This window comes from Biomphalaria glabrata, chromosome 10 (assembly GCF_947242115.1).
Source record: "Biomphalaria glabrata chromosome 10, xgBioGlab47.1, whole genome shotgun sequence".
NCBI classification, from domain to species: Eukaryota; Metazoa; Mollusca; class Gastropoda; family Planorbidae; genus Biomphalaria; species Biomphalaria glabrata.
This window is the reverse complement of record NC_074720.1, coordinates 21,283,099-21,310,141: the sequence shown is the minus strand read 5'-3', so window position 1 is coordinate 21,310,141 and position 27,043 is coordinate 21,283,099. Positions and strand designations below refer to the sequence as shown.

General features: G+C 33.7%; 1 protein-coding gene across 2 annotated transcripts in view; it reads left to right on the top strand.

Annotated features, from left to right (window-relative positions):
- The first annotated feature begins 1,420 nt into the window (after positions 1-1,420).
- LOC106054461 (APOBEC1 complementation factor-like) overlaps positions 1,421-27,043 on the top strand; it is a 29,008-nt gene continuing 3,385 nt past the window's right edge. Inside the window, exons 1-9 of one of the 2 annotated variants that reach the window (XM_056044055.1) lie at positions 1,426-2,627; positions 9,491-9,671; positions 10,001-10,089; positions 11,808-11,878; positions 12,748-12,880; positions 13,299-13,388; positions 17,447-17,560; positions 19,211-19,331; positions 25,198-25,326. In XM_056044055.1, coding sequence (XP_055900030.1) covers positions 1,941-2,627; positions 9,491-9,671; positions 10,001-10,089; positions 11,808-11,878; positions 12,748-12,880; positions 13,299-13,388; positions 17,447-17,560; positions 19,211-19,331; positions 25,198-25,326 — 1,615 coding nt within the window. In that variant the 5' untranslated portion in view covers positions 1,426-1,940. Of the gene's footprint in view, positions 2,628-9,490; positions 9,672-10,000; positions 10,090-11,807; positions 11,879-12,747; positions 12,881-13,298; positions 13,389-17,446; positions 17,561-19,210; positions 19,332-25,197; positions 25,327-27,043 lie in introns of both variants that reach the window. The other variant, XM_056044056.1, reaches the window with a different exon arrangement.

The following is a 27,043-nucleotide window of genomic DNA, read 5'->3' as shown; positions in this document are numbered from 1 at the left end:
AATCATGGGCGTAGCCAGGATTTTTTTCTGGAGTGGGATTTGAGAGGGGAGTTTTTTCTCCCCCCCCTCCTATATATTTGTATGTATGTATGTATAAATATTGTGTGTGTGTGTATACGTTTTTAATCTTCATTCTATTACGACCCTTTATTCTTTCGGACGTTTTTTTGTACCCAAGAATAGACTCTTCCTTTAATTATTAGAAAGATAGTGGACACCCCGCCCTTGCCAGTTAGGGGTCTAGGAGAGCGCGTTGAGCTCCCCCCAGTGGGGTTTGGGTCGAAACCCCGGCGCCAAGCATTATATCCGGTATTTGAAACAAACACAAAAAAAGCAAATTCCGAGGTGCATTCTCCTGCTACTCTTCTATAAGAAAAACTATATCAAATCTGCTATTCAGTGCACGTCATTAATGAAGCCCAGAAAATGGTAACTATAGTTTTGCTGTTTTTTGCAACATCTCTTTTACCAACGTTTCTTAAATGTAGTATTTGTAGCTTTGGCGGGGGGGGGGGGGTAGACTTTAAAACCTCTATTTGCTAACCTCATAATGGCATTCGGTCGTTGTAGTCTGCTTTCAATTTCTTATCGAAAAAGGGGAGTTTTATGTTAAGTTTTTTTTTTTTTTTTTTTTTTACCTCAAAACCGCTCTTTGGTTACGCTCATAGAATTCGGTGACTGTATTTTACATTAGTTTATTGAAGAGGCTTTAACCTCAAAACCCGCTGGAGTGGGGTTTTAAATTTCAAAACCCTCTGTAGGGGGTTTTAAACCAAAATTCCGCTGGAGGGGGTTAAAGTCAAAACCCTCATAGGGAGTTTTAAACTCAAAACTTGTCTACGGTCATAGAATTCGGTGACTGTAGCTTTATATTGAAGAGAAGGGTTTTAACCTCCAAACCCACTGGAGTGGAATTTTCAAGTCAAAAACCTCTGGAGGGTGGGGGTTTAAACTTAAAATTCTATGGAGGTGGGGTTTAAACTCAAAACCCCTGGTGTTGTTTGCTTTAGTTTTATAATGAAAAGTTTTTTTTAACATACAAAATCTCTGGAAATGCGTTTACCCCCCCCCCCCCCCGGGCTGCGCTGAGGCAAGTGGTGGTTGAACATTAAAATCTCACTTGTGATAAACAAAATTACAGAACAAAAAAGTCACAGAATTCTCCCTCCACCCCCCTGCGGTGAGATTTTCAATGAGGGGGGGGGGGTTGAACCCCCTAACCTGGCTTCGCCCACGGCCAAAATACATTCCTCGGGCCACATCTACCCCGTAATACGTTGCTTTCTGGCCTCTCGAAATTCCTATCCACAATGCACGATAAAGCCATAGGCGATAGAGGTTCAATTCTATTGGACGATTTATTAAGTATTTTATTATTATTATTGTAATGATGAGGCCAGTGACGAGGGTCTAAAATTTATGTGACTTTCGGGCTTAACAAGGTTGAACATCACTAACCTAGATCTAACTAAAAATAAAAACAATGAAAAAAATGCATTAATATAGTAAACTGAAATAATATTTTCGCGTAAAGAATGGACCAAAACTGGATCTATATATATGCATTTGGAAATCTAATCTAGACAGGTAGGTAACTCCGCTAGTCAAGAAGTATAGACAATCACGGGACGTGTAATTCTATCACACACTAAGCCTGACCTGCAACAAATAGGCGTGGTTTCATTGATATCATAATGAGTGACAGGGCATTGAACAATTCTGCGCATGACGAGAGAATAGACAGCGAGCTGGTTTTTTCCCCAAGCTCTTAGACTAGTCTCTAATTCTAGTCGGTGCGTACTACTCCACGAGGTGGCTGGCTTATGTTTACTTTTATGACACAAAAGACGCCATTCTCAAAATAGAATATTTTTTTCGAGTTACTATTCGTTTTGTTTAGATATAGAATTTATTATAGTGTATTAAATTAAATCTTAGAAATGGAATCGGCGAAGCCCACTATTCAAGGCGTCACTGGGGCGCCGAATGAAAATGCTCTAATTAGCCTTATTCAGCAAACTGGATATAACCTTATTCAAGAGAACGGGCAGCGTAAATTCGGGGGCCCCCCTCCGGATTGGAGCGGGCCACCTCCTGCCAGAGGATGCGAGATTTTCGTTGGAAAAATTCCGAGGGACATTTATGAGGATATGCTTGTGCCTATATTTATGAACATCGGAAAAGTGTACGAGTTTCGTCTCATGATGGACTTCAGTGGCAGCAACAGGGGCTTCGCTTTCTGCACCTACGCCCATAGAGCGGACGCCAAGCGTGCAGTCAAACTGCTCAACAATTATGAGGTCTGCAAAGGCAGATTTCTCGGCGTCTGTCTCAGTGTGGACAACTGCAGACTCTTCGTCGGGGGCATTCCCAAAACGAAACAGAGAGATGAAATCCTGAGCGAGATGTCCAAGGTCACAGAAGGAGTGGTTGACGTCATCGTTTACCCCAGTGCCGTCGACAAGTCCAAAAACCGAGGGTTTGCTTTTGTTGAGTACGAAAATCACCGTGCAGCGGCCATGGCAAGGAGAAAGCTGATCCCTGGTCGAGTTCAACTCTGGGGGCATACAATAGCTGTGGATTGGGCTGAGCCGGAACCTGAGACAGATGAAGACATTATGGCATCGGTAAGTAGATCTAGGTCTATAGAATTCGTGTAGAAATTTATTTTCATTTTGAAATCTAGATCTAGATATCTTCTTACTAATCTAGATTCTAGATCTAGTCCTAGATCTAGATTAGATCTTAGTCTTAGATATAGAACTTAAATTCTTGTTATCTAGAATACTAAGAATAGAAGAGCTGTGACTAAGTTACTAAGTAGACTATAATCTATAATGTCTATATAGAACTATCTATTTCTAGATATGGACTCTAAATTATATTAATTATAAATATAATCTTCTTTTTATAAGCGCCTTTATTTTTTATAACTCTAATCTTAGTTCTACAGATCTAGTCATAGATCATATAGAATGTAGATTCTACGTAACTTAATATTTAAAAAGAAATTCTAATCTAGATCTAGATTTAGAGTTAGACTAGTTACTCGAAAAGAAATTCTAGATCTAGATTACATCATTTCTAGTGCTTTTTTGTGACGTTACGCACCTGTACGGCGTACAAGCACCTTTTTTAATGTGGGGAAAAATTATTACTTTTCTTGCATTTTAACGTTTATTATTAATTAATTAGTAGTTAAATGTTATGGCGTACAAGCACCTTTTTTAATGTGGGGAAAAATTATTACTTTTCTTGCATTTTAACGTTTATTATTAATTAATTAGTAGTTAAATGTTAGGCAAGCGTTTTGTACTTCAAGAAGAACTTAAACTAAAGTAAAAGTAATATAGATCTAGATCTAGAATAAATCTAGAAAGAGCAGTGAGATTTATAACAAACGAATATTTTAGGCCTACATTTAATAAGAGAAATACCATTAATTTTAATAAAATCACGTAACATAGAGACATTTCAGGACAGAACAATAAAAAGTAAAGTTGCTATAATACATAAAACACTAAACCATTATTTGGAAATTGAAAAAGAAAACCTAATAAAATATTCAGAAAGACACAAAGATAGAGGCACATTTCTTATTCCATATGCTAGGACCAATTCATACGAGCGCTCATTCTTCCTTAGTGCAATTAGAGTTTAGAGAATGGAAGGGGTTGCTTGAATCAGCCAGGAAAACCGACTTAGCAGAGTTTAAGTCACCGATTGACATAAATGAATAGATTGACACATAATATGTTATGTGTGAGAATGTAATTATGTTCTTTTTTGAAGTAATGTTTGCAATTTGTAAGATAATAAAGTAATTGGAAAGCACTGAAAAGAGAATCAACTCAGATATTTTGTACCTTTGGATCTTTTAATAATGCCCTAGTCTTAATCAGGATCAAGGCTGTTTATGAAACCTTAAAGCTCCCAAGATATGTGAATTTTTTTTTTGTAAAACATTTTTTTTTCACAGTAGGTAGATCTAGATCTAGAGAAAAACATCAATTGCTAAGTTATTATTAAAATAAAATTAAAAAGAACTATATATTCATTGTCCGTAAATCAAAACACATATTTATCAAAATCTCAGGACCTAGTCCTAGTTTTTATTCTCTAGGTCCATCAATTTGTTGTCCTTCGACTCCGTTCTATCCCCTTATCACAAAATTGGCTGGGAAGGTCTTTGTTGTAACCCTAGATCTGGCACTTCTATTCTAGTACATCAACTTTATCAAGGCCAACACACAAAAATATTTATAGATTTACTGATTAGATCCTAACTTTATATAGCAGACTGTAAAAAACATTTAGGAAATTTGGCAGCAACCCACCCCCCTCCCGACAGAATATAATTTAGGAGAAGGGATTGTGTAAATAGAAATGTGAATTATTCAAAGTTAAGGCTTTATGTTGCCCAGTTGTACGAATAGCACATGTGTATATACTATATAGATCTAGACTATTCTATGTTAGTAGGTTAAGAAAAAGAAGCAACCATGTGAAGATAACATTGATGATTGAGTGTGGTAGATTACATTGGTACATTGTGTGTGTACTATAGTTCTGGATTAATGAAGAGCGTTGAAATAGGCCTAAACAAGAGAATATCAACTTACTCCTTCCTACACAATTAGTTAATTATAATCTTCCAACTAATATAAGAGAATAACAGACACAATGTTTTATTTTCACCTAAACAGAATACATCCTCCTCACACACGCACACACTCGCAAAGAAGATTATTTCTTCCTAGGCCCGTATTCACAATGCATCAACCAATAAAACAGAAAGCAAGCAAGAAGTCCTTCGAGTTTGTCTATAATAACTAAATACAATGTATAGATCAAATGATCTTTCTTTGCAGATTGATATATAGACTAATGTCATATATCTGTAGGAAGAAAACCACGACTCCAGTTTACCTTTCCAAATGGTTTTAGGTGTATTTATTTAGTCACGTGTATCCAAACAGTTCGTCTGAACGTGCTGCTGACCCCCATATATGTTTTAGAACCTCACCTTTTCATCAACGTGATTGATGCATTGAACATACAGCAAGCTTTCAGTCAGGAAACTAAATAACTTCTAGTCACTAGGATTATACCCCCCCCCCTCCCAATTATTCTATAACAAATTCACGTATTCTCACTAAATGTTACAAAATGACAGGGGAAGTAACCCACATTGTCGCACGTTTTTACTACACAAAGCTGCCAGTAGCCATGTTTAAAGCAACTATTGGCTTGTGGCTTCCAGTGGATAGTGTGGACATTATTAATGAAATTAAACTTGGTTACTTTGTTAGTAGCCCCCAGTTTTTCCCATACGGCCCCACACATGTGCAAGAATTTGTTTGGAAAGTTTCCAGTGTAGAGCATTTTATCTAATCTTTTATACGTTTTGTAACATTGGGGACATTATACCTCTTTCAATACACAATCTCATTCTCTGTTAAGTGTTTTTTTATTTATGTAGAATATGTGCACTTTTATTTTACCACATTTTAGTTATTGAACAAGCTCAGTAAAGATAATGATAAACAATGCTAGAGATTGGCATCCTAGACTTATCAATCTCAGCCTTATGTTTTCCATCTTAACTCACCCCCCCCCCTTTTCAGTGCTATTAACGTCAAAGAGAGATTGCTACACAGCCGCCTACTTACTAAATGTAATCGTTTCAAAAACGGATGTCTCCGTATCTATAGAGTTGTCCGTGTTGAATGTTATTTTTTGTTTTAATTTGCTAATTATAAAAAGTTTTATTATAAACTTAACTTAAGCACTTCTTGCCACAGGAAAAATTAAAGTTTTATCTTAAATTTATGAAAGATTTTTTTTGTTTTATTGAATCTTAAGTTTCATTTTTTAAAATCTGTTTTTGTATTGCCTTATCTGTTTTTGTATTGCCTTATCTGTTTTTGTATTGCCTTATCTGTTTTCTCTACTGATAAACATGTCCCTCTCTGTCCTGCTCATCCTCTTTCCTGACCTCCACGTCCCTACGCGCATACACATTTTTTACTTGGTCGGCTGCGACTGTTCTCCATCCTCTCCCCCCTCGCGCCCGTTTAGTTTGTGAGTTAGTGAGCTCCCCTGCCAAGAGAACTTCCAAATGAAACTCGTTATATCCCTCAGCGCTACCTGTTTGTTCTTGGCCCGATCGTGGCAGGAGTCTCTGACGTGACCTCCGTGACCCCTATGTCGAAGGTGCCGGTCTCTGAGCGTCATTTTAGACCAGCGGAGGAGAATAAGGGGGGGGGGGGGCGGCGTTATATCAAACGAGCTAGCTTGGTGACATCTACTCCTGGTCCCCAGAGGTTAAAGGTAGTTTTAAGTGTGAACAGGTTAGGTGATTGTGCACGAGACGTGAAGGCAAATCTGTTTTTAAATGTATTATCAGAGCCCTTTACACCTCATTCCTTATTATTATTTTTGTTTCTAGTTTATTCACTTTCAGCCATGTTTTAAAAATTATTTACCACTCAAATGTTGGACTGACGTGAAAGTCTTTGGTAGAAACTAGAAACATAGACTCTATAACTATACCTCTAGTGTATCTAATTCTAGATATATCTCTGTTTAACGTGCTTATTTACAAAGCAATAAATAAAATACTATTTTGTATAGATTCTTTAAATTTACACGTCTAGTTGTAGATCTACCAATAAACTATTATTATTATTATTTTATTATTATTTTCTTTTGCATTTTAGTTTTATGTTCTTGTTTGATTATTTTTTTTAGAACAATACTTGTACTGTAATTAAGAAATACTTATAAATGTCCTCTACAGGCCTAGTCTAATAGCCTATTTGTAAATAATAATTAAAAAAAAAACTTTTAATTTACACACAGTAATGCACAATCTATGTAGACACCTTCTGTCTAAGTATTCTAATTACACGAACGAAAAACACAACAATTTTTCAATGTACACACCTACACTAATCTTATCTTCTTATCTTATATAATACAGACGTTACTTCAAAAAAGAAGATGATTACGTCCTACGCGTCATGCATTTAGTCATGCATATTAACCAATGACTTAAATTCTGCCAAGTCACTGGTTTTCCTGGCTAGCTCAGGCAACCCATTCCATGCTCTAATAGCACTAGGGAAGAAGGAGTATTTGTACAAATTTGTCCTAGCATATGGGACGAGGAATGTGCCTTTATCTTTGTGTCTTTCAGAGTATTTTATTAAATTTTGTTTTTGTATTTGAAGATTATGGTTCAGTGTTTTATGTATTATTGCTACTTTACTTTTGAGCCTTCTGTCCTGAAGGCTTTCTAAATTTAGTGATTTTACTAAAGGTGTTACTCTAGTCAAATGTGAATATTCGTTTGTTATGAATCGCACTGCTCTATTTTGTGTCTGTTCTAGTCTCTTATGTTTTCTTGAGTTGAGGGGTCCCAAACAGAGGATGCATATTCTATTATTGGCCTAACCAAGGTTAAATAACATTTTAGTTTTATGTTCTTATTTGATTTATAGAAATTTCTTTTAATAAATCCTAATGCTTTGTTTGATTTTTTGTAGTTTCATCAATATGTGGATTCCATGACAGTTTTTCATTTATTATAACACCTAGGTATTTTGCGTTTTTAGTCTGTGTTACTGGTTTGCCATGAGTAAGATAAGTGGAATTAATTTGTTTTAGTTTTTTTGTTACTCTTAACAACTGACATTTTTCTGGGTGGAAAGACATGCTCCAATTTGATTCCCATTTCTGTAATTCATCTAATTCTCTTTGTAAAATATCTGTGTCTTGTGTTGTTTTTATTGTTCTATATATTATGCAATCGTCTGCAAATAATCTGACTTTTGTTCCTGAAGTAATGCAATTTGGTAAATCATTTATGTAAATTAAAAATAGTAGTGGACTAATACCAAGAGATGGTTTACAGAATCCTTCAAATTAATAATAAATGAACTAAAAAGAAGAGAAAAAGAATTTGAAAATGAAAGTCATTAAGATTTGTGCACCCTTTTTTGCTGACTAATAATAGCAAACAATAATTAAGAATTGTATGAAATTTAAATGGATTAAAGAAAATATTTTGGCTATTCATCTTTCATGGTGTATTTAGATTTTCCATCTATATCTGCAATAAAGCAGCTCTAAGCCTCCTTAAAAAAAAAGTAGCAAATCCACAAAAGATAAACCCAAGGGACTAATGTTCCCCAAATTTTTATGATAACATTTTAGCATTAACATATGTATTGGAAGTAATTATCTTGAAGTGATTATCTTTTGAAGGTATATAACCTATAAGATTTATATAAGAAGATATTTGGTTGGTTGCTTATATTAAATCTATGTGGCCAGTTTGATTACAACTTTATTTTACTCATGATTACAACCTTATTTTACGCAACAGATACGTACTAGTCTTAATCTTCACAAGGAATTAAATCAAGATTCTTAGGATTGGAAGTACCTCTCAAAACTTAAATATAGTTTAAAACAAGGTTACAAAAGACAGTTTGTGTGGAAACACAAACTCAAAATCGGCCCCCGAAGTAAAATGTTTTACATAATTCGGATAATCCTTCAGAGTTGAAGATAGTTTACTTCCTAGTCCAAACCTCCCGCAGGACGACGGGGGATGGGAGCAGGCAGGGTTTGAACCTTCGATCGTCGATAAATCCAAACGACATTCCAGCGCGCAAACCGCACGACCAGTGGTTCTCCCAGGTAGACTTCAATATTTTCAGAAAGAACATCCGAATGAAATTATATCAAAGACAAATGAGAAATAAGAATGGAGAAAGAAGGTTAACAGATCTTGTGTAGTGCCCCAACCGTCCCGCAGATCAAAGGATACGTGAAAGTGAATGTAAAGTTAGATGTGAACCTGGCCTAACTAGTTTGTGGTCTATAGGGCAGATGATGTAAAGTTCATCTGTTTTTGTGGCCTACGGTTAACGAGGGTGCCAGCATAACGACCAACCCCCTTTGCTTTTCCCCAACTAATGTCAGGTACCCATTAGAGCTGGGTAGACTCAGAAGTTGAAAATCCCAGTCATCACCAGGATTCGAACCCGGGACCCTGGGTTCGAACTAAATAAGTTAATTGTTTTGAAAAGGCTCAATCTCATATTCGAATCCTCAAAAAAAAAATTTAAAATAATTCCGCTATATAGAAAAAATGTTCACGAAAATGATGTTTATAAGATTACTATTCGTCTTATATTAGGTCTAACATATAATGCATACTAATTAGCTTTTTCTTATAAAAAACTGCTTGCATAATTGATTTTAAAAATTAGAATTTTCGCTTTCAGGAAAAAAAAAAGTAGCCATTGCATCAGAACTTTGAATGGTCTAAAATATTGTGAAGTCGGATTTTCAATATCTCTTCTAGTTTACGAGATCTAAACGGGACGGACGGACAGGCGGACAGACATTTCGCACAAAACTAATAGCGTCTTTTCCCCTTTCAGGGGCCGCTAATAAACATATTTTTTTTTCCTAGGTTCGCATTTTATATGTGAGAAATTTAATGCTTTCAACAACAGAAGAGCATCTACAAGATGTTTTTGAGAATCTAGTTCAGAAAAAGGATTGCATAGAGAGAGTGAAAAAACTAAGAGACTATGCATTTATACACTTCAGGCAAAGGGAAGATGCAATCAACGTCTTAGAATGTACTAAAGGTAGGATTCAGTCAATCTTCTCATTAGGGTTTAAATTTAGATTTTGTCAAGTTGACAGCAAAAAATTATATAATCTATTCTATTGAAAAAGACTAAAGTCTGTAAGAGTACTATAAGGACTTTTGAAATTTTTTTAGATCTTGAAATCTGTGAGGCCAGATGTTTTTTATAAATTTAGTTGCTTGTTACATCTTAACAGAAATAATAATTCTTGCACATTGTCACGTAAATAACTTTAACTTATACATTACTAAAAGCAAAATATTAGCAATGATTCTGTCATTAAATAGTTTTTATGCATAGAAACTTGTTTTATCTTAATGTGACAGATGGCATAGACATCGATGGTTCTAAAGTTGAGGTTGTATTAGCCAAACCAGTTGATAAAAATGATCACAGTAATGTTGCCAAGAACAAGGTTTGATCATAGTATACTTTATAATTATTGTATAATTTGACATATATTTAAATAGTTACTGTTCTTTTTCATACAAGAAGTTTCAATATGCCTATCAAAAGTATTATTCTTTCTAAATTAGATCCATTCAAATTCAAATATGATTTATTTTCTGATCAAATATAAATTAGATGACAACAAGACAAACATTAACTTCATACACATAAGTTGTAAATGCCAGGGTCGGATTTTAGCATAGTTAATGTAGGGGATAACTAATGTGGATGGTTGCCTGGTCGTGCAGTTTGGGCGCTGGACTGTCGTTTGGATTTATCGATAGTCCTGTGTTCAAGCCCTGTCCACTCCCATCCCGCGTCGTCCTGTGGGAGGTTTGGTCTAGGAAGTAAACTCTCTTCAACTCTGAAGGAACATCCGAAACATGAAAAATATTTTACAAACAACCAAGTCCTCCACCTTGACAAGCGAATGCAATAATAACTGTCTGCAATACAGAATATATATACAACTTTAAATAACTGCTCAATGTACCTTTACCAAATGAACATTTTAAAATGTACATATATAGATGATGAGTGTTATCATACAGGTAACAATAGCATAAGAAAAATATACAACTTATTTGGAATTAATGCACCTTACACACATTAAAGTACTATCATACGGTCCATATATATGGCCAGTTTCAGGTACATCTCTCAATCTGCTACGCAAGTATTAAGCTAGTTATGAATTTATGATGTGGCTCAACACTAATCGAGGCCTAGCTCAAACAATACCCAAGACCAGGTTCTCCTTCAGTGTTACAACATTGTACAATAAAAGCTTTCACAAAAGCAGCTGCTTCTACTCTGAAGACTATAAATAAAAAAAGCATGATGTTTACACAAAATTCTTAGCAACAAACATAGGCCAACTACAGAAATGCCACAGACATGTATGACAGTAAACTGCCATAAACATCTCTTGTGTATTTAAACATATATCATATATGATATTGGCTGTTATAAAATTGTAACCATTTTGTGGCCATGGATTCTAGATCTAGCTGATTCAAGAGGAAATTGATTGTTTCCTTTTTGGCTTTGAAAGAAAAAAGTATCCCACCTGAGAGACCTACTTCATGTTTGTGGGATATCTTCAGTATTCTGTCCCTTTTAGTTAGACAACATTGGTTGAAGAATTCTTGTAGAAATGCCAGATGCTCACATTGAAAGTTCAAATCTTTTAATTCCTCCAATGCGTGTGTCAACAGTACATTTACTTCAAATGTACCAAATTGGGCTATTGATTATTAGTATTTTTATAGACTGACGAAGCCATTTTGTGAAAATACACAAAATAAGATGCAAAGGTTTAAAAAAAAAATGATTGAAGTGATGAAAAATTGCCACATTCAGACTGCAACTCTATCAAAACCATCTCTTAGTAAACATGTAAGAGTTAAAACAAACTTGTGTACAAAATTTCATTCAAGTCCATTGAGCTGTTCCAGAGATTTCTTGGACATGATTGATGTATTAATGGTATTGACAAATATATATGTATAAGATAACTAAATATCCCACATAAAATCAATTCAGTAATATGTTGAATAAAATGTTACATTTAAGGAATGGGGAAACAAATGTACCAACAAAGAACTTAAAGTATACCTCTTTTTAATAGAAATTGAATGTCATATTCTAACCACTTATTAAAATGTTCCTTTATTTAATCAGTTGGCTTGTATCAATGTTGAAAGTCCCATGATCTCACCGGTGTATGGAGCACTGTTGAACCCAAATGGAAGGTAGGTTAAAACTTTTTGGTAATAGAACTGAGCTGAATTAGTCATTCACTTTTACAATGGTTGCTGTTGTCATAGAATTAGTAGATCATCTCACTTCTGACACCATGTATTAGAAATCCAGCACACACCAAGAAAAGACTTAATGACTATCAACAATTAACTTAATTAGTTTTAACATTCCATCTTAATCAGTACATGGTGGCTCATTCAGCACTCCACTGTTTGCTGACACCTTTCTACAAAATTGTACATAACACACTTTATTAACAGTTCACTCAACCAAATACTAACAAAAAAAGATCATTTTGGTTATATACAGTCACAAACAATAGCACTACTAAGTCACTCAAAACAAACACACTTACTACACAGTATTGGCTTACTAGAGTTAGACAACAGGACATTTTCTCAATTGATTATTAGTGATGATATCTGCAAATCTGCATTTGAAAATTTAAAATGTCCAGAGTAACTGATATTTGTTGTAAAGGCAGTAGGTCATTGTGCTGGCAACATGACACTTCTGTTGAACATAGGTAATTTTTTAACATTATCAAATTCTTGAGGATGTAGGTCCTAATTTGTTTTGCTTGGTGTTCCTTCAGAATTCCACCCCAAACCTCTAGCAGAATGTTGCCGGTGGGGGTGGGGGTAGGGTTTGAAGTGGGACAGTGGAGATGACACACGAGATACACATCACATGACCAAGCAGTCATTCTGGTTGGATAATTTAATTAACTTAGAACATCTTTTTTTAAACTTTTGATAATCTGTACAACCAGATTTTAAATAACATTTGAACCTAATGGCATTAAAAAAACTTCTTTTGTTTAGAAATTTATCACCACCTGCTTTGTTTATTTGTTTAGAAATTTGTCACCACCTGCTTTGGCTAACAGAGGAGGCAGAGGTAGAGGGGCTGCTGGTTCTCGAGGAGCTGGAGGTAGCAAACATTTCTTGCCATCTTTAGGGAGAGGCTCATACAGAAGGAACCCTGCAGAGGTACTGTACTCATCTATTTTTCATCTATTTCATTTGTATGCATGTTGCATTTTATTAAACTTTGTTGTTTTTTTTTGGTTTTAATGAAAAGAAGAAAAAAAATGGTTCCATTATTCAGATTTTAGCAATAAATAATCTTAGTTGTTTTTTGTTTTTTTTGTATACTAGTTGATAAAGAAATAGAAAAGAAAAAGAATTCTGGAAACTAGTGCTACTATCCTATTTAAGTTTTTATAAAAAATTCCATTTCTTAGTTTTCTTCTTTTAATTTTTGTTTGTTATTATTTGCAATAGCAATACGCTACTGATAAATGAAATAAAAAATCTGTATAAATATCATTTAAAAAAACAACAACATAAAAAATAGGTCTATATAGACAAAAGCAACCATTTTTAACCTCAAAATCATTTGAACTAGGTTCGTCTTTTTGACTTGTTACCTGGAGTAGAGTTAACTCCAACAAATCCAACAACACTCAAACCTTTAAATGTTCGATCACCGGTGCAGGTAGAGCTTCAGTTGCACATTGACTTTTCAATCTCACATGCTTTTAACTTTTTTTTTTTTTGCTCAATCAGCCAGTCCTTCCTGATGCTCTCTTTCCTATTTGTATTTCTTTTTATTTCCTGCTAGAATTGTGTAAGCTACATTTTAATTGAACTATGAATAATACAGTTCTTAATTTAAATCTTAATTCATTTAATTTGTTTTTTATAGACAAGTCACTTTTTAGGAATACTTGACAATGGGTTTTAACTCAAAAGAGAACAAAAACTTATTTTAAAAAAAAGTATTAATAATGAACTAAGTAACGTAATTAGAATTTTGTTCAGAGGAATCTTTATTTCATTTTTATTCTTTCATGAGATTATTGTTAAAACAATTCACATTCTTAATTGATGTTTACAATTTTATATCTTTTTCTTGAATCCAATTCAATTTATTCTTATACTCAACTAAAACCCAAAATTGTGCATTAATTTTACTCTATTTTTTCCCCTCTCAAATTAGCTTTTGTAGACTAGGCTGTATGCTATTTGAATATATTACAAAGTGGTCATCCATAAAATAAGTTTATTTTTAGATCAAACTTTTTTTTTTTTTCATCCTCCTGTAAAGCTTTAATATAATTGTTGGTCATACCCAAATTGTTCAGCAATTGATTTTTCAGTACTGACTACACATTTTACTTAAAATGAAAGGGGATTAATTGGACAGTACTAGGCTAGTGGGAAAGGACACTAACAGAATTAGATTGGTGTAGGTCAGTGGTCTTCAACCTTTTTTGGCCTACCGCTCCCTTTTCGTATTTTTTCTTTTAAAAAATCCACCAGCACCCCCCCTCCCCCTAGGAAAAACACTTATAAAGAAGCGTGAAAAGGCAAATTTGAACAAAATGTCATTTATTAATTAATTTTCATGCTGTCAATAACATTTATCCCGCATGTGAGACAACCGCATGTCAAAGGCGATCTTCTTTGGCAAGCTTAGAAGAGAACAGCGTTTAAGAGGTGCCCCCCGTAAGCGCTATCAAGATTCACTCAGGCGCCATTTCGCCCTCACTGGCATAGAGGAAAGTACCTGGCAAAAGGCGGCCTCTGAGAGAAACAGTTGGAGAGCCCTCACTAAAGCTGCGGGACAATAATTTGAGACTCAAAGAAAAGCCGTTATTGAAGACAGGCGCAAAAGACAGAAAGAAACTTAAATAGACCGTCAGCAGGCAAAGGCTTTGTCTGCACAAAATTCAGGAAAATATGCAGGTCGCAACTGGGTTTGTGTATCTATGTGAAACACTGCACTCATCCTTAATCTTAGGAATCGAAGACATTACCATTATTATCATTACACAAAAATTATGTCAAATAATTTGTAGCGATTACACACAAATTAATCTCATTGTCATGACTTTCTTTCAAATCCTAAGAATAGTCCCTTTTTAATTTATTAAATATTAGGGCCTACTGTTTTTAGGTTTAATTTTAAATGTAGTTTTATTTTTAATATAAACATTATTATTTCTGAATTCATTTCAAAATGAAATTAAGCTAATGGGAACAATATTGACAATATTTGAAATTTCAAGCTTTAAATTAGCCAAAGCAAGGCAAAAGTCTCCTCTAGTGGCTACATCCTGTCTATTTCTTTGCTTATTCATTAAGTTTGTTATGCATTAAATCTAGGATAACCATGTATGTTGATGGAAAACCTAAAAAATTATTTCATTTCCGACCACAGTTTTGAAATTTTACTGAAACGTTGAAGTGCAGCCATATCTCTGTTGTGCCTCCTATGGTAACATTCTTTTTACTGAAGACATACTTTTGTAAATCTATTTTTTCCTGCAACTTAATTTGAACATCAGTAACAGATGTTTAATATATTTTTATTTTTTTTTAATATTTATCTACATCCTAGAAGGGAATCATCATTTCTTCATAAAGCATTGTTATGTGAATTGCATAGATATCGGTGTACTTAGGCAGTAATTCAATTGTTCACAAACAAGTTATGTGAGCGTGTAAAACTCTTTAAAATAGATTTAATATCTTTAATGAAAGTCAATTTCTTTCCTTGCAGTCAGAGGTTGGTTTCATTCATTTGTGTTAGATGCCTACCATGTAAAACACATTTTCTTTTTATCCTTCTTTAAGTCATCGCCAACCGTTGAATCTTTTTGTTTCTCAAAAAAGAAATTCCAAAATGGCATTGAAGAGCTTATCAAAACGAGCAATAACAAACCCCATTCAAAATCCAGCGAACTTCAGTTTACAAGAGTTTAACATGTTGCTCATCATTTGTTTCACAAAACTGTTGAAAGATGAGCTTATTTTGGGCATGGGTTTGTATTTTATTTACAATTTTTATAATAAGATTCAAATAGAAATGAAATTGCGGGCTAAAATTTTAATAAGATGTTGCCTGTGTACCATAACTCACAAGGTGAATAGTGGATAGACCTGTTCTGTATTCTATATTACTTATGAAGCCATAGTAGAGTCAAACCACTGATGGTTCCCTCTATATCGTCATAAGCTACATAACTAGACAATTTAAAAATAATATTTCAGCACTAAAAAAAAAAAATCTTTTTGTGTCAAAGATATGTTTTGAAAAAATTTTAATTTAATTTTAATCAATTTTCAAACAATATCATAAGAATTTTTTTAAAAAGCTATGCATTTTTCTAAGAGGCTACTAAAATATATCCTGCTTTGCCGTTTTTTTTGTTTTTGTTTGAATAGTATATTTTTATTATTGTTCAAGAATATTCTCTAATTATTTTTGGATATTGTTATGTTTGTGAAGCTGACTTGATTTCTTCTGAAAATGCCTTCATTCAAAGTAGAAAATTGGACTACTTTTTATCTAGAAGCAACTCACTAAAACTTAACATACCAGCGAGATTTCGTATCAACATTTTCTTAATGTTTTTGTTTAAAAAAAAGGTTAAATTATTCAATTTCAATGTTAGCTTTAAATGTTTTTTTTAAATTAACATTTACATATCAATATATTAGCATACGTAGATAAAAAAAAAACTATAATCAGAAGGCGTATTACCTAGTTTATTTATCAAATTATAAATGTTTAGGCGCGCAAGATTGAAGGACAATAAATAGCTATTAATTATGGTAACAGAATAAGAATTTAAAAATAGAAAATGGGATTCCTAACTCAATTTCTAAAGTTGTTTCTGTTCTTAAATTAGAAGCAAACTAATTATAATTTTTATAGATTTAGTTAGCCAGTGTTAATTTTGAGGAAATGATTTTTTTTAGTTTTGTTTCAGTGCACCTTTAGTTTCTTCTTTCCCCCTTTAAGCCCAGTGCCCCCTACCACCCCCTATTGTGCCCAACATCTCCCTATTGGCTCTTAGCACCCCCCACTTTCACGAAAACCCCCCCCCCCCCTCCATGGGGGCAATAGCGCCCCCGTTGATGACCACTGGTGTAGGTCCTTGTAGAAATAATTGTAACAATTGCAAGATAAGTTCTAGTGCCTGTGACATTATATGACTAGTACAAGTGATAGGCTGTGGTGTTATACTAGAAGAGACAGATGGATGTGACTGACCATATTCGACTGTTGGTAAAAACTTGGTATTAGACTGGTATTGGTATGTTTGTGGGATATTAGTGATAGTATTAGACAGGTAGTGACAAGATTTTTTTTTTTTTTTCTAAATGCATTTTCCTCAGGAAATCTAAGCCAGTTTGTGATTCCCTGCATTATTTAACTATAAAGCTTTAAGCCCCAGTTTAGTTAAGTTTAATAATATTTGTTAAATGACTCAGTTCTAACATGTAAAATACATTTCTTAAAAGGAATTTTTGTCTTAGTGATACAATCAGAATAGTTTTCATCCAAATTTAAAAAAAAATTGTTGTTTAACAATAGTTTTTGTATTTATTAAAAAACAATTCTGTACTGGCATTTACATTTCTAAAATGTTTTCTATTAAAGACCTATTTAATTGAACCTGAGCTTTGAAAGTAGCTAAATTGAATTGAGTCAACAGAAAAAGTTTCAGAATCTACAATTCGAGTTCTTTTGTTTTATGTTAGTTGTTGGAAGAGCTATGTCAAAAGAATCACTGGGGACTACCTGTTTACCAGTTGCACTCAGCTATACAGAGGGATACAGTCACCAACACAGAGTCTCAGTTTTTTCTTTTTAAAGTAAGCTTTTTCTTTTGCCAACTATTTTATTTATTTTTTTTTTTGCAGAGAGGACTTTTTGTTTGTGTAGGAAAGATAACTGACATATTGTTGAAGAAAAAAAAATTAATGCAGACGAATTGAATTTTACTTTTTTAATAATTTTTTTTTTCCAGCTACACATATATTGTAAGTGGATTATCTGTAGGCCTACTTTTAAAAGTACTACACTTATCTTGAAAAAATTCATTGCACACCAAGTCTTAGGTCAAGTTTAATTTCAGATCATGTTGTATTATAAATATTTGTTGTTGGGCTAATAGCATTCTAGTAGCTGAAATGCAACAATTTAGTAAATACTATCATAGGTCTTCTCTTTTCTTTAATGTTTGGAAGTTTTAATTTTTTTTTTATCAGGTGAAAAATGAAAACAAAATATGATTGACACACAAACTAGAGTCCATTTTGTCAAGGATTTTAAAATAAAAGGTCCATACTAATAAGTTTCAAGTTTTAACAAAATTTCCAGTTACACATTACTTAAAATGAAGGAGGATCAATTGGACTCTACTATGCAAGGTGGGAAGGGACACTAACAGAATTAGAAATCGTGTAGGTCTCTGTGACACTATTAAATTCGTAGAAATAATTGTAACAATGTAAGATAGGTTCTAGTGCCTTTGACAGTATAAGGCAAGTACAAGTGATAGGCTCTAGTGTTATACTAGAATAATTATCTGTGACCAGGCTCTAGTGTTTACTAGAATAATTATCTGTGACCCTATTAGACAGATGGAAATGACTCTGAACATATTTGACTGTTGGTAAAAATGGATATTAGATTGGTATTGGTCTGTTTGTGGGATCCTAAAAGTCTTGCAATAGTGACAATATTAGACAGGCAGTAACAAGATTTTTTTTGTCTAAATGCATTTTGCTCTTTAATTGAAATTTCCTCAGGAAATCTAATCCAGTGTGTGATTCCCTGCATTATTTAACTATAAAGCTATAAGCCCCTGTTTAGTTAAGTTTAATAATATTTGTTAAATGATTGAGTTGTAAAAAACTAGTGCCACTGTGAGGTCTCAATAAATATCATGTGAAGTCTTCCTAAATGTCATCATTTCATTTGCACACAAAATGAAATCTTCTTTGTCTAAATTTGTGAATCAAAGGTGAATTTCTAAAGCTTGGAACATTGCCTATGACACTTCTTATTTACTGAATGTCTTATAAATTACAGACGTTCCATCTTAACAGACGATAGTTATACATCCCCTTCATGTAGCCATGATTTAATCTAGTCATGCATTTTAAATAGATATCTAAAATCAGCTAAATGATTGGTTTTCCTTTATCTTGTGTGTTTCTGAAAATTTTATTAGCTTGTGTCTTTGTATTTGTTAATTATGGTTTAGTGTTTTATGAATTATTGCAACTTAACTTTCTAGTCTTCTGTCCTGAAGTGTCTATTAATGATTTTACTAATGGTGTTACTCTAGTCAAATATGGAATATTCATTTGCTATAAATTTCTGTTCTACCTTTCTTGAGTATAAAAAGAGTTTGAAACTAGTTGGCAAGTTTGCTGTGGTAGATTTAACCTTAAGGAGTGTAGCTTTATTAGTTAGGTTTGTTAGTACTAACCCTAGCTAGTTATCTCTTTCTTCAGGTCACTATTCCTGCCTTAGCATCACAGACAATTCAACCAAACAAACTGTGCCGTACTGTGGAAGAAGCCAAAGTCTTTGCTGCTGAATTTGCTCTTATTCACCTTGGTATTCCCATTGAAAGTAAGTTTTGTTTCCACATTATAGCAGACTTGAAAAACTTTATATTACATACATTATAGAATCAATCTTTTGTTTACACTTATATTAAAACTGATTTAAACTGCTTTATATAATGATTATAATGTGTCTTTGGTATACTGTAACTTTGTATTGTCAGAACACAAATTATCCGGTCAGTTTAAGATGAATTGGCATTTTGGGGTGAAAATAACAAATCATTATAGGCCTACTTAAGGGTAAGATATTATCTAAGGTGACAGCATCATTAGGCCTAGAGCCAACAGTGCTAGCAATTTCTTTTACAAAAGTAAATGACATTAAAGCATAAAGCATTAACCAAGTTGTAATTCTAATATGTTATGCAGTCAGTCATTAGGACAAATCAATTGTGAGAGTCCTAGCTAAGGTCTTGTGGTTGGTAACAAAAAATATCAGTTTCATAAGTAATAATTTTCTAACATGTGTCCCCTGATGAGTCTAAACCTATTCTATCACTGAGTATTAGGGACTGTGTCCCCTGATGAGTCTAAACCTATACTAGCACTGAGTATCAGGGAGTGTTGTGAAGGTCTGAAACAATGAGGAAGAAATAGAAGGGCTTAGTTCAGTAGTTTCTTTCCCAGTTGTATAGTCTCCCAATGTTTACCCTTAAAGGTTTACATTACAGTCAGTTGAATGTCAGGCCTCATGACCTCCATTCTTATCTTATCAGCACAAAAGAAAAAAAAATACATTGACAAGTTATGCAGTGGTTGAGGGGGGGGGTATTGATAAAACAACAAAACTTAAGATTAAAACCATATCTAGGTCTTTGTGCGTGAACTTTAAGATATTTGATAAATGTAGAGTCTATGTGTGTTTCTGTTGTTTCTGATATTTTTAAAACACATTTGAAACATGCTTTTTAATAAATCAAGTATATTTATTAAGTCCTTTTAAACAACTTTCCATAGCTTCAATGTATTGCTAATTTCTTTTTGTCTATCTGAACAATTGTTATGCTGAAATTGATTTTTGTCAGTCTTTAAGCTCTGCTAACATTGTAAATTTATTGCATTGTACTGTGAACCTTTCTTATCTTGGTGTGTTAGCAAACAAGAAGATAGATTTGATTTAAACAATAGCTGGAAATAGATGTGTTCAACTACACATTTTATTGAGTGTAGATTATATTGAGGATGGGGAGGGTAACAATAAGAATCAGGTGTTATGGTATTGTGGTTTGGATTTATGGGGGGGGGGGGGGGGGGGTCATCAGTGCTCTTAGTATGTACAAGTTGGCAAGATAATCATAAAAGGGTTCATGATTCTTTAAAGTGTCAACTTAGGTCCTCAATCATTAATCTTATTCTTTTTTTACCACTAGTTTTCCAGTTAACTAGGTTTAGTAATGGCCATGAGTTTCCAGAAATTAAATATTCCTTCAAATACAGATTTTGGTCAGTGTCATTAGACTTGTTCATATCTTCTTCCAGTTGGAAGGTCATGGTCATTATCAAGTCAGGCTTCTTTGCTCTTGAGGAAATTTCATGATTTGTTTCTTAAGACTAGGGGCCTGAATCTATCCAACCCTAAGGAATGTTTTAGCTGGGATTGAATGTATCAGATACTAATTTGGGGGCTAATTCATTCAATTTTTCTTTAATTGATGAAGTCCAGCTAATTGGTGCCAGACTTTTGTTTGAAGAAAATAAAATAGTTGGGTGCTGGGGATGGAGGAAATCATTCCATTGTTGCTAGATCATAGACACCAACAAATTGTCATGGAATGCATTTACTTATTACAGTAACAGTCCAATGAAGTAGAAAACGGATACTTATTATTTTTTTTTCTTAGAATTTCTGACAGCTTCTATGAAAATTAGAAAAATGCAAAGAATTGAAGACATATACTCATGTTAGCATGACATAATTTTCTTTAAAATTTACCTCTAATATCATTGTGTACTATAAATAGGTTTGTCAGCTTTAGTGAAGCTGCTTGTTACTACAAGATAGAAGGTAATAGGGGCTCGCTCTTGAAACACACTGCACTTGAGTATATTAGGTGTTAGTACTGATACACTGCCTAGCATGTTCATGTGTAGATAGGATTCTCTCATATATGTTTTTGCATATTATAGTATTTCACTTTTTATTGAAGGCTTTGACTACTAACAAAGCATGTGACTTGTATTTCCTACTGATTATTTACTAATTTAATATTCTCTTACCCTTGGTAATGACCTTAATTGAAACATTTGAAACATGTTCCCCAATTATTGTCAAATAAATGTGTCATAGATCACATTTCTTATAAGGGTCTTAATGTGGAGGCTTATTGCCAGTTCAAGTACAAACTTATTTTCACACAAAAAATGGTTTGTTCTGTAAAGTTCTGATGTGATTCTCAAACTGAAAATGATTAGGTACTAGCCCAAGCTTCCATCTGATGATGAGTGAAAGTCTCAAACTCAGGACCAAGTAACAACAGTGTAGATCACCTAAGTTTTTAAGTTCACTTGGTTGTCTTGGCATAGTTAATTTTGTGCCTAAATGTCTCCAGTCCATGAATGTCATTTATATTGTTAGCAATGGTTCTTCTTGAACTTGTACTTTCTTTGTTTAAACACTCATTTGAAAATGTGTTCTTAAGGTGAAACAGCATTTTAGATTTTCTATCTGTAATTTGCTTATTTAAATAACCAGTCATATTACTACAAGTGGTATTTCTGTACAATTTTAAATGAATACTATCTGTGCTGATAATAGTCTATTTGTTAAATAGTAGTTCTATATTTGCTGTGGGTAGTTGCACTAAGAAACATCCTCCAGATTTGTTAATGATCAATAGTTTCCAATATTTGTAGTTTCTGTACAAGTTATTAATGGGAATTACTGTATGAATTGTAGGGAAAGATATTGATGGCTACTATACAAGTTTTGTATACGATTTTACTAGTTACTGTATTGTAATACTAGACTGAAGATAATACAAGAGACATAGACAAAGAAGCTTATGATGTATAATACATACAACATTCTACTAGATGTTAAAGACATTATATCTGGTTTCTATACACTATACTTGTTCTTGTATGACAACATACTGCTAGTGACTTGAGCATAATACATGGCCCTGGTTATTACTGCACATTTAGCATGATACATTAATGCTGGTTACTAGGCTATAGTAAGACAAGGTATCAAAGCTTACTGTTCAATGGTATTATTAAATAATGTTGATTACTGTACAATTTCCTCTCCTTGTTGGTTACTGCTCTATGCTATAACCCTATGTTATGCCAAGATATATCTCATTAGTGTGCTTTAATTAAGAAAAATAGTGTATTAAGTAATGTAGCCAGAAAAGGGGGGGGGGGGAGAATTTGAATATCCCTCTGGGCTCCCACTTGAGAGGAGCCCCCAAATGAGTGTTCAAAATTGTTTTTTACACTAAATATTAAATGTTATGCAAAATGCAGGGGCCCTCAAAGAGTTCAAGCCCCACGGGCCCCCAAATGATGGCTAATTCCTAGCTTTGCCACTGAGTGTATTGTTGATTATTGTCTATTTGTTTAATGTTAGGAAAGTGCTTATTGTTGCAAGAGCTATAAGACTGGATAACTATAGTGAATGGAAAACACAGACTTGAACTGTTCAATTTGATAGTCACTGTGTTGAACAGTAAAGTTTTTATTTCTTTTATCCTTTTAAATAATGATCACAAATATTTGAGGTCTATATAGGCCATTCAGCAAATACACTTCTGGCCCTAAAAAAAAAAGAGTAATTGCTCTTGTGTGGTACACAGTGCAATGGAACATACTTAAATCTTATCTTATAAAATACAGACATTACTTTACAAAAGAAGATAATTACATCCTATGCGTGTCCCAAGGTCAATCTAGTCATGCATGTTAATCAATATCTTAAATTCTGCCAAGTCATTGGTTTTCCTGGCTGACTCAAGCCACCCATTCTGTGCTCTAAATATATCAATCAGCTCTCTAGGACATGACAAAATATTTCTTTGTAAATGCAAAAAAAGCTGTCACTAAAATTTTTCTCTTCTAATAAAGGACATTAAAGGACAATACAATGTGAAAGATGGCTTTACTAATTTCTTATAAATTATTGATGCTAAAATCAAACAATGAATGAAATAAAAAAAAAATAACAATGTTATTGGAATGGATGAAAAAATGAACTACAAGTATTCTGCTTGTTGGTAGATTTAACTTGGAGTGTTCCCAGAGGTAGGGGAAGGGGAACAAGAATAAAACCAGTTTAGACACAGAAATACATGTCTGAAGTAGATTTGATTTTAGTCCAAAGTTTTTTGTTATCTTGTGATTCATCATCATTCTTGTACTGTGTTCTTTTTCTTTCTTGAAACTGTTAGACTTGGTCTTTTGTTTACTTAGAGCTTTGTAAAAGAAATTTAAACATTTTAAATTACAAGCAAATCAATCATTTAGCCTTTTTGATATTTAAAAACTAGATCAAACTTTCATCTTTATAGCATTAAGGGATTTTTTTTCAGTTCACATTTTTTTCTATGAAGAAAAAAAAATACTTTGGCTACAATCTTACAATTATTCTGCTCAATCTTGATTTTTGAAGTCAGAATCTTGACTCTTGAAGTCTCAATCCATTTTGATTCTTGAAGTCTTGATCTTAAGTTTTGAAGTCTCTATCTTGATTCTTTGAAATCTCAATCTTGATTCTTAAAATAATGTTTGGTTTCTTTCATAAAGACATACAAAATTGTTTTCTCGTTTCTAGCTTTCAACTGCTACTAGTATCCTAATGTTCTGGATAGCAGTAGCTTGTCTGATTCTAGGTTTGGCCATATTTTCTTCAACTTCTTCATATAACCTTGATACATTAGTGCTGCTATTATTATATGTTACAAGACATGTTTTTTGATAATTTGTGGAACAAATGAGATTAAACAAAACATTTGATGAGATAAAATAACTCCAGCTTAACTAATCCTTACACGCCTAAGTTTGCCAATGTTGCAGAAAGAGACGCCCTACCTCAGATAATCATTATTTCTGATTATACTATAACACATATGTGTAACACACACATCATCATAACTAACCCTTGAATGGGATCACCACATTTAAAAATCATATTTATGCATTGTTGAAAAAGGAAAATTTGATGAAATTTTAAAGTTATCTCTTTCTCTGCAAATATGGCATACTGGCATATCAGTCCATGCTATATGTCAGGGAAATTTTGCACTATTTTGTCGGGTCACTGTATGTATGAGTTTTCCTTGTAGTTATTTATGCAAGTTTGAATATTAACCAAGTAAAATGTAACTGTTTCAAAAAGTAAAAAGACATTATTTCATCTTCTAAGAAAGTCCTTTTAAAATGTTTATCATTTCTACAATATGTGTCTGCAACAATATCAATTTAAAATTTTTCTGAAGAAGACTTTTCAAACTGTGATTCAACTTGACTTTCATATGCCATATCAGAACAACTGAGTTTTGTCTATCTTGTACTTGGTTATGTTGATGACTTTTGCATAACAGAAAAAAAAAAAAGTCTGTGACACAACTTTCATAAGATGATGATCTTAGGATGATCATGCCCGTTACACAAATTCCAATACCTGTCTAGCCAAGTAAAATGTAGAAATGTCATATAAATATTAATTAGATTTATTTAGGCTACTTACGGTACCTGTAAATTGCCTTCAAAGTTTTATTTGTATATTTGTATGTTTTCAATTTTAAGTTACTTTTTAAACTAACAATTTATTCTTGCATTTGTTAGGTGCTTAAGGTACCAAGCTGTTTCAAATGTATTTCTAAGTTAGTTAACTAACAAAACTAACACAGATTGCTTCTTATACTTTGAAGGTTCAGAAGTACCCATAGTGCCTACCTCCAGCAATACATACCATCGTGCATTACATGGTGGAAGTATGCCCTTGTCTCAAGGACCATTACCTGCAGGACCTTCCTTTATTGTTGGCAAAGTATTACCAAGTAAGTTGCTCTTTTTGTTGTTTAGTACACTAAGTCTCCCCTTAAGATGGGTTGTGAAAACTTAATTTGGAGAACTTGGGCTCAACAAAATGTAACTAAATGTTTGCTTTCAAGGAAAGTTGATAAGCGACTGGCCAGGGCCAGTAGTGCTTTTGGACACCTTCAGGTGAGAATTTTGGGGAAAATTTGCTCCGCCTGCCTACAAAATTCAATGTCTACTAAACAGTTCTATCAAGCTTTCTGTATGGATCTGAGACATGGATATTATGCAGAAAACAACTAAGACTACTTGAACGCTATCACCAAAGATATCATTGACATATGGTGGCAAGACCGCACTACAAACAACGATGTCCTTGCAAACGCCAGTGGACCATATAGAGGGACTTCTTATGGTCCGACAGTTATGCTGAGCAGGGCACATATCCCATATGGGGACAAACATATGCCAAAAGCAGTCTTTTTTGGTGAGCTGAAAGGTGGTTGACATAACAGAACACGGAAACACTTGAAAGACCAGCTTAGGCACCAACTTGCCTTCACTGACATAGAAGAGAGCACCTGGTTTGCTTGTGGCTTAAAAACAAGACAGCTGGAGGTCTTTTACAAAGGCCGCGGGATACACATTTGAGTCCAAAAGAAAATCCGCTGACAGCAAAAATAAAATCTAGATCGACTGCCTGCGGAAAATTGTTGTGCTTACCCTGGATGTGGCAAATATGTAGGTTACAGCTGGGGATGCGTAGCCACAGGAAATACTGCATTCCTCATAAATCTTAGGACTAGAAGACAAGCCTTATTATTATTATTTATATAATAAACATGATCATATATAAGGCTCTGTTGTTAACTAAACTTCATACCAGAACTTATTTTTGAGTTATTACAGTACTTCATTTGTTAGCTGATAACTTTTGATGGAAACTTTTCTCTCATATCAGTTGTCCTCAGTGTCTCACAGAGCTAATGTTGCAACAGTGAAATGGGGGGAGGAGGGGGAGGGGGCTCTTAAGGAAATGGAACCTGGGCACAGATAGTTATTTGAAGTTTTCTCATGAGCGGAAGATATAGAAAGAAATAGGGAATGTTATAGGAATATCTAATGCAATGTCTTTTTGTGACCAAATGGATTCCTTTCTGTCAAGTATTATGAATTGATATCTGATAGGTTCATTGATTTCTATTTCATTTCATAGATTTTTAAAAAGTAAGCTATACTTTTTAGACTTGCAATTTATAGGTAGATGATCTGTTTCTATGGCTGATCATCAACGTCATATGGCCAGCACAATGACCAACCAACTTTATTTTACTATTGTCAGTTGGGTGTACTTAGGGGCATACTAAAAATCCTGTAATTCAAATGTCACTGATTTGAACTTGAGAACCTAAGTTCTGAAGCTTATACTTTACTATTCCTCTCCCCCTCACAACAGATAACATTAGCTATACAATTAATTTAGAAAGAAATGAATGAATGGCTGGCTAATAGCAATAATGGTTAAATGATTAAAAATTACAACATTAATCAAGCCCTGCACTGTATTAATGCAGCCAGCAACACAATAATGCAACAGCACCAACACACCGTTGTCTGACCATGACTCAGTTGATGCCAACACCATACTAGCGCAAAATGATTTCACACTAGAATCCATGAATGGGATAAACAGTGTTGGATATCAAAAGATCCACAAAGATACATCACTGGTTGTAG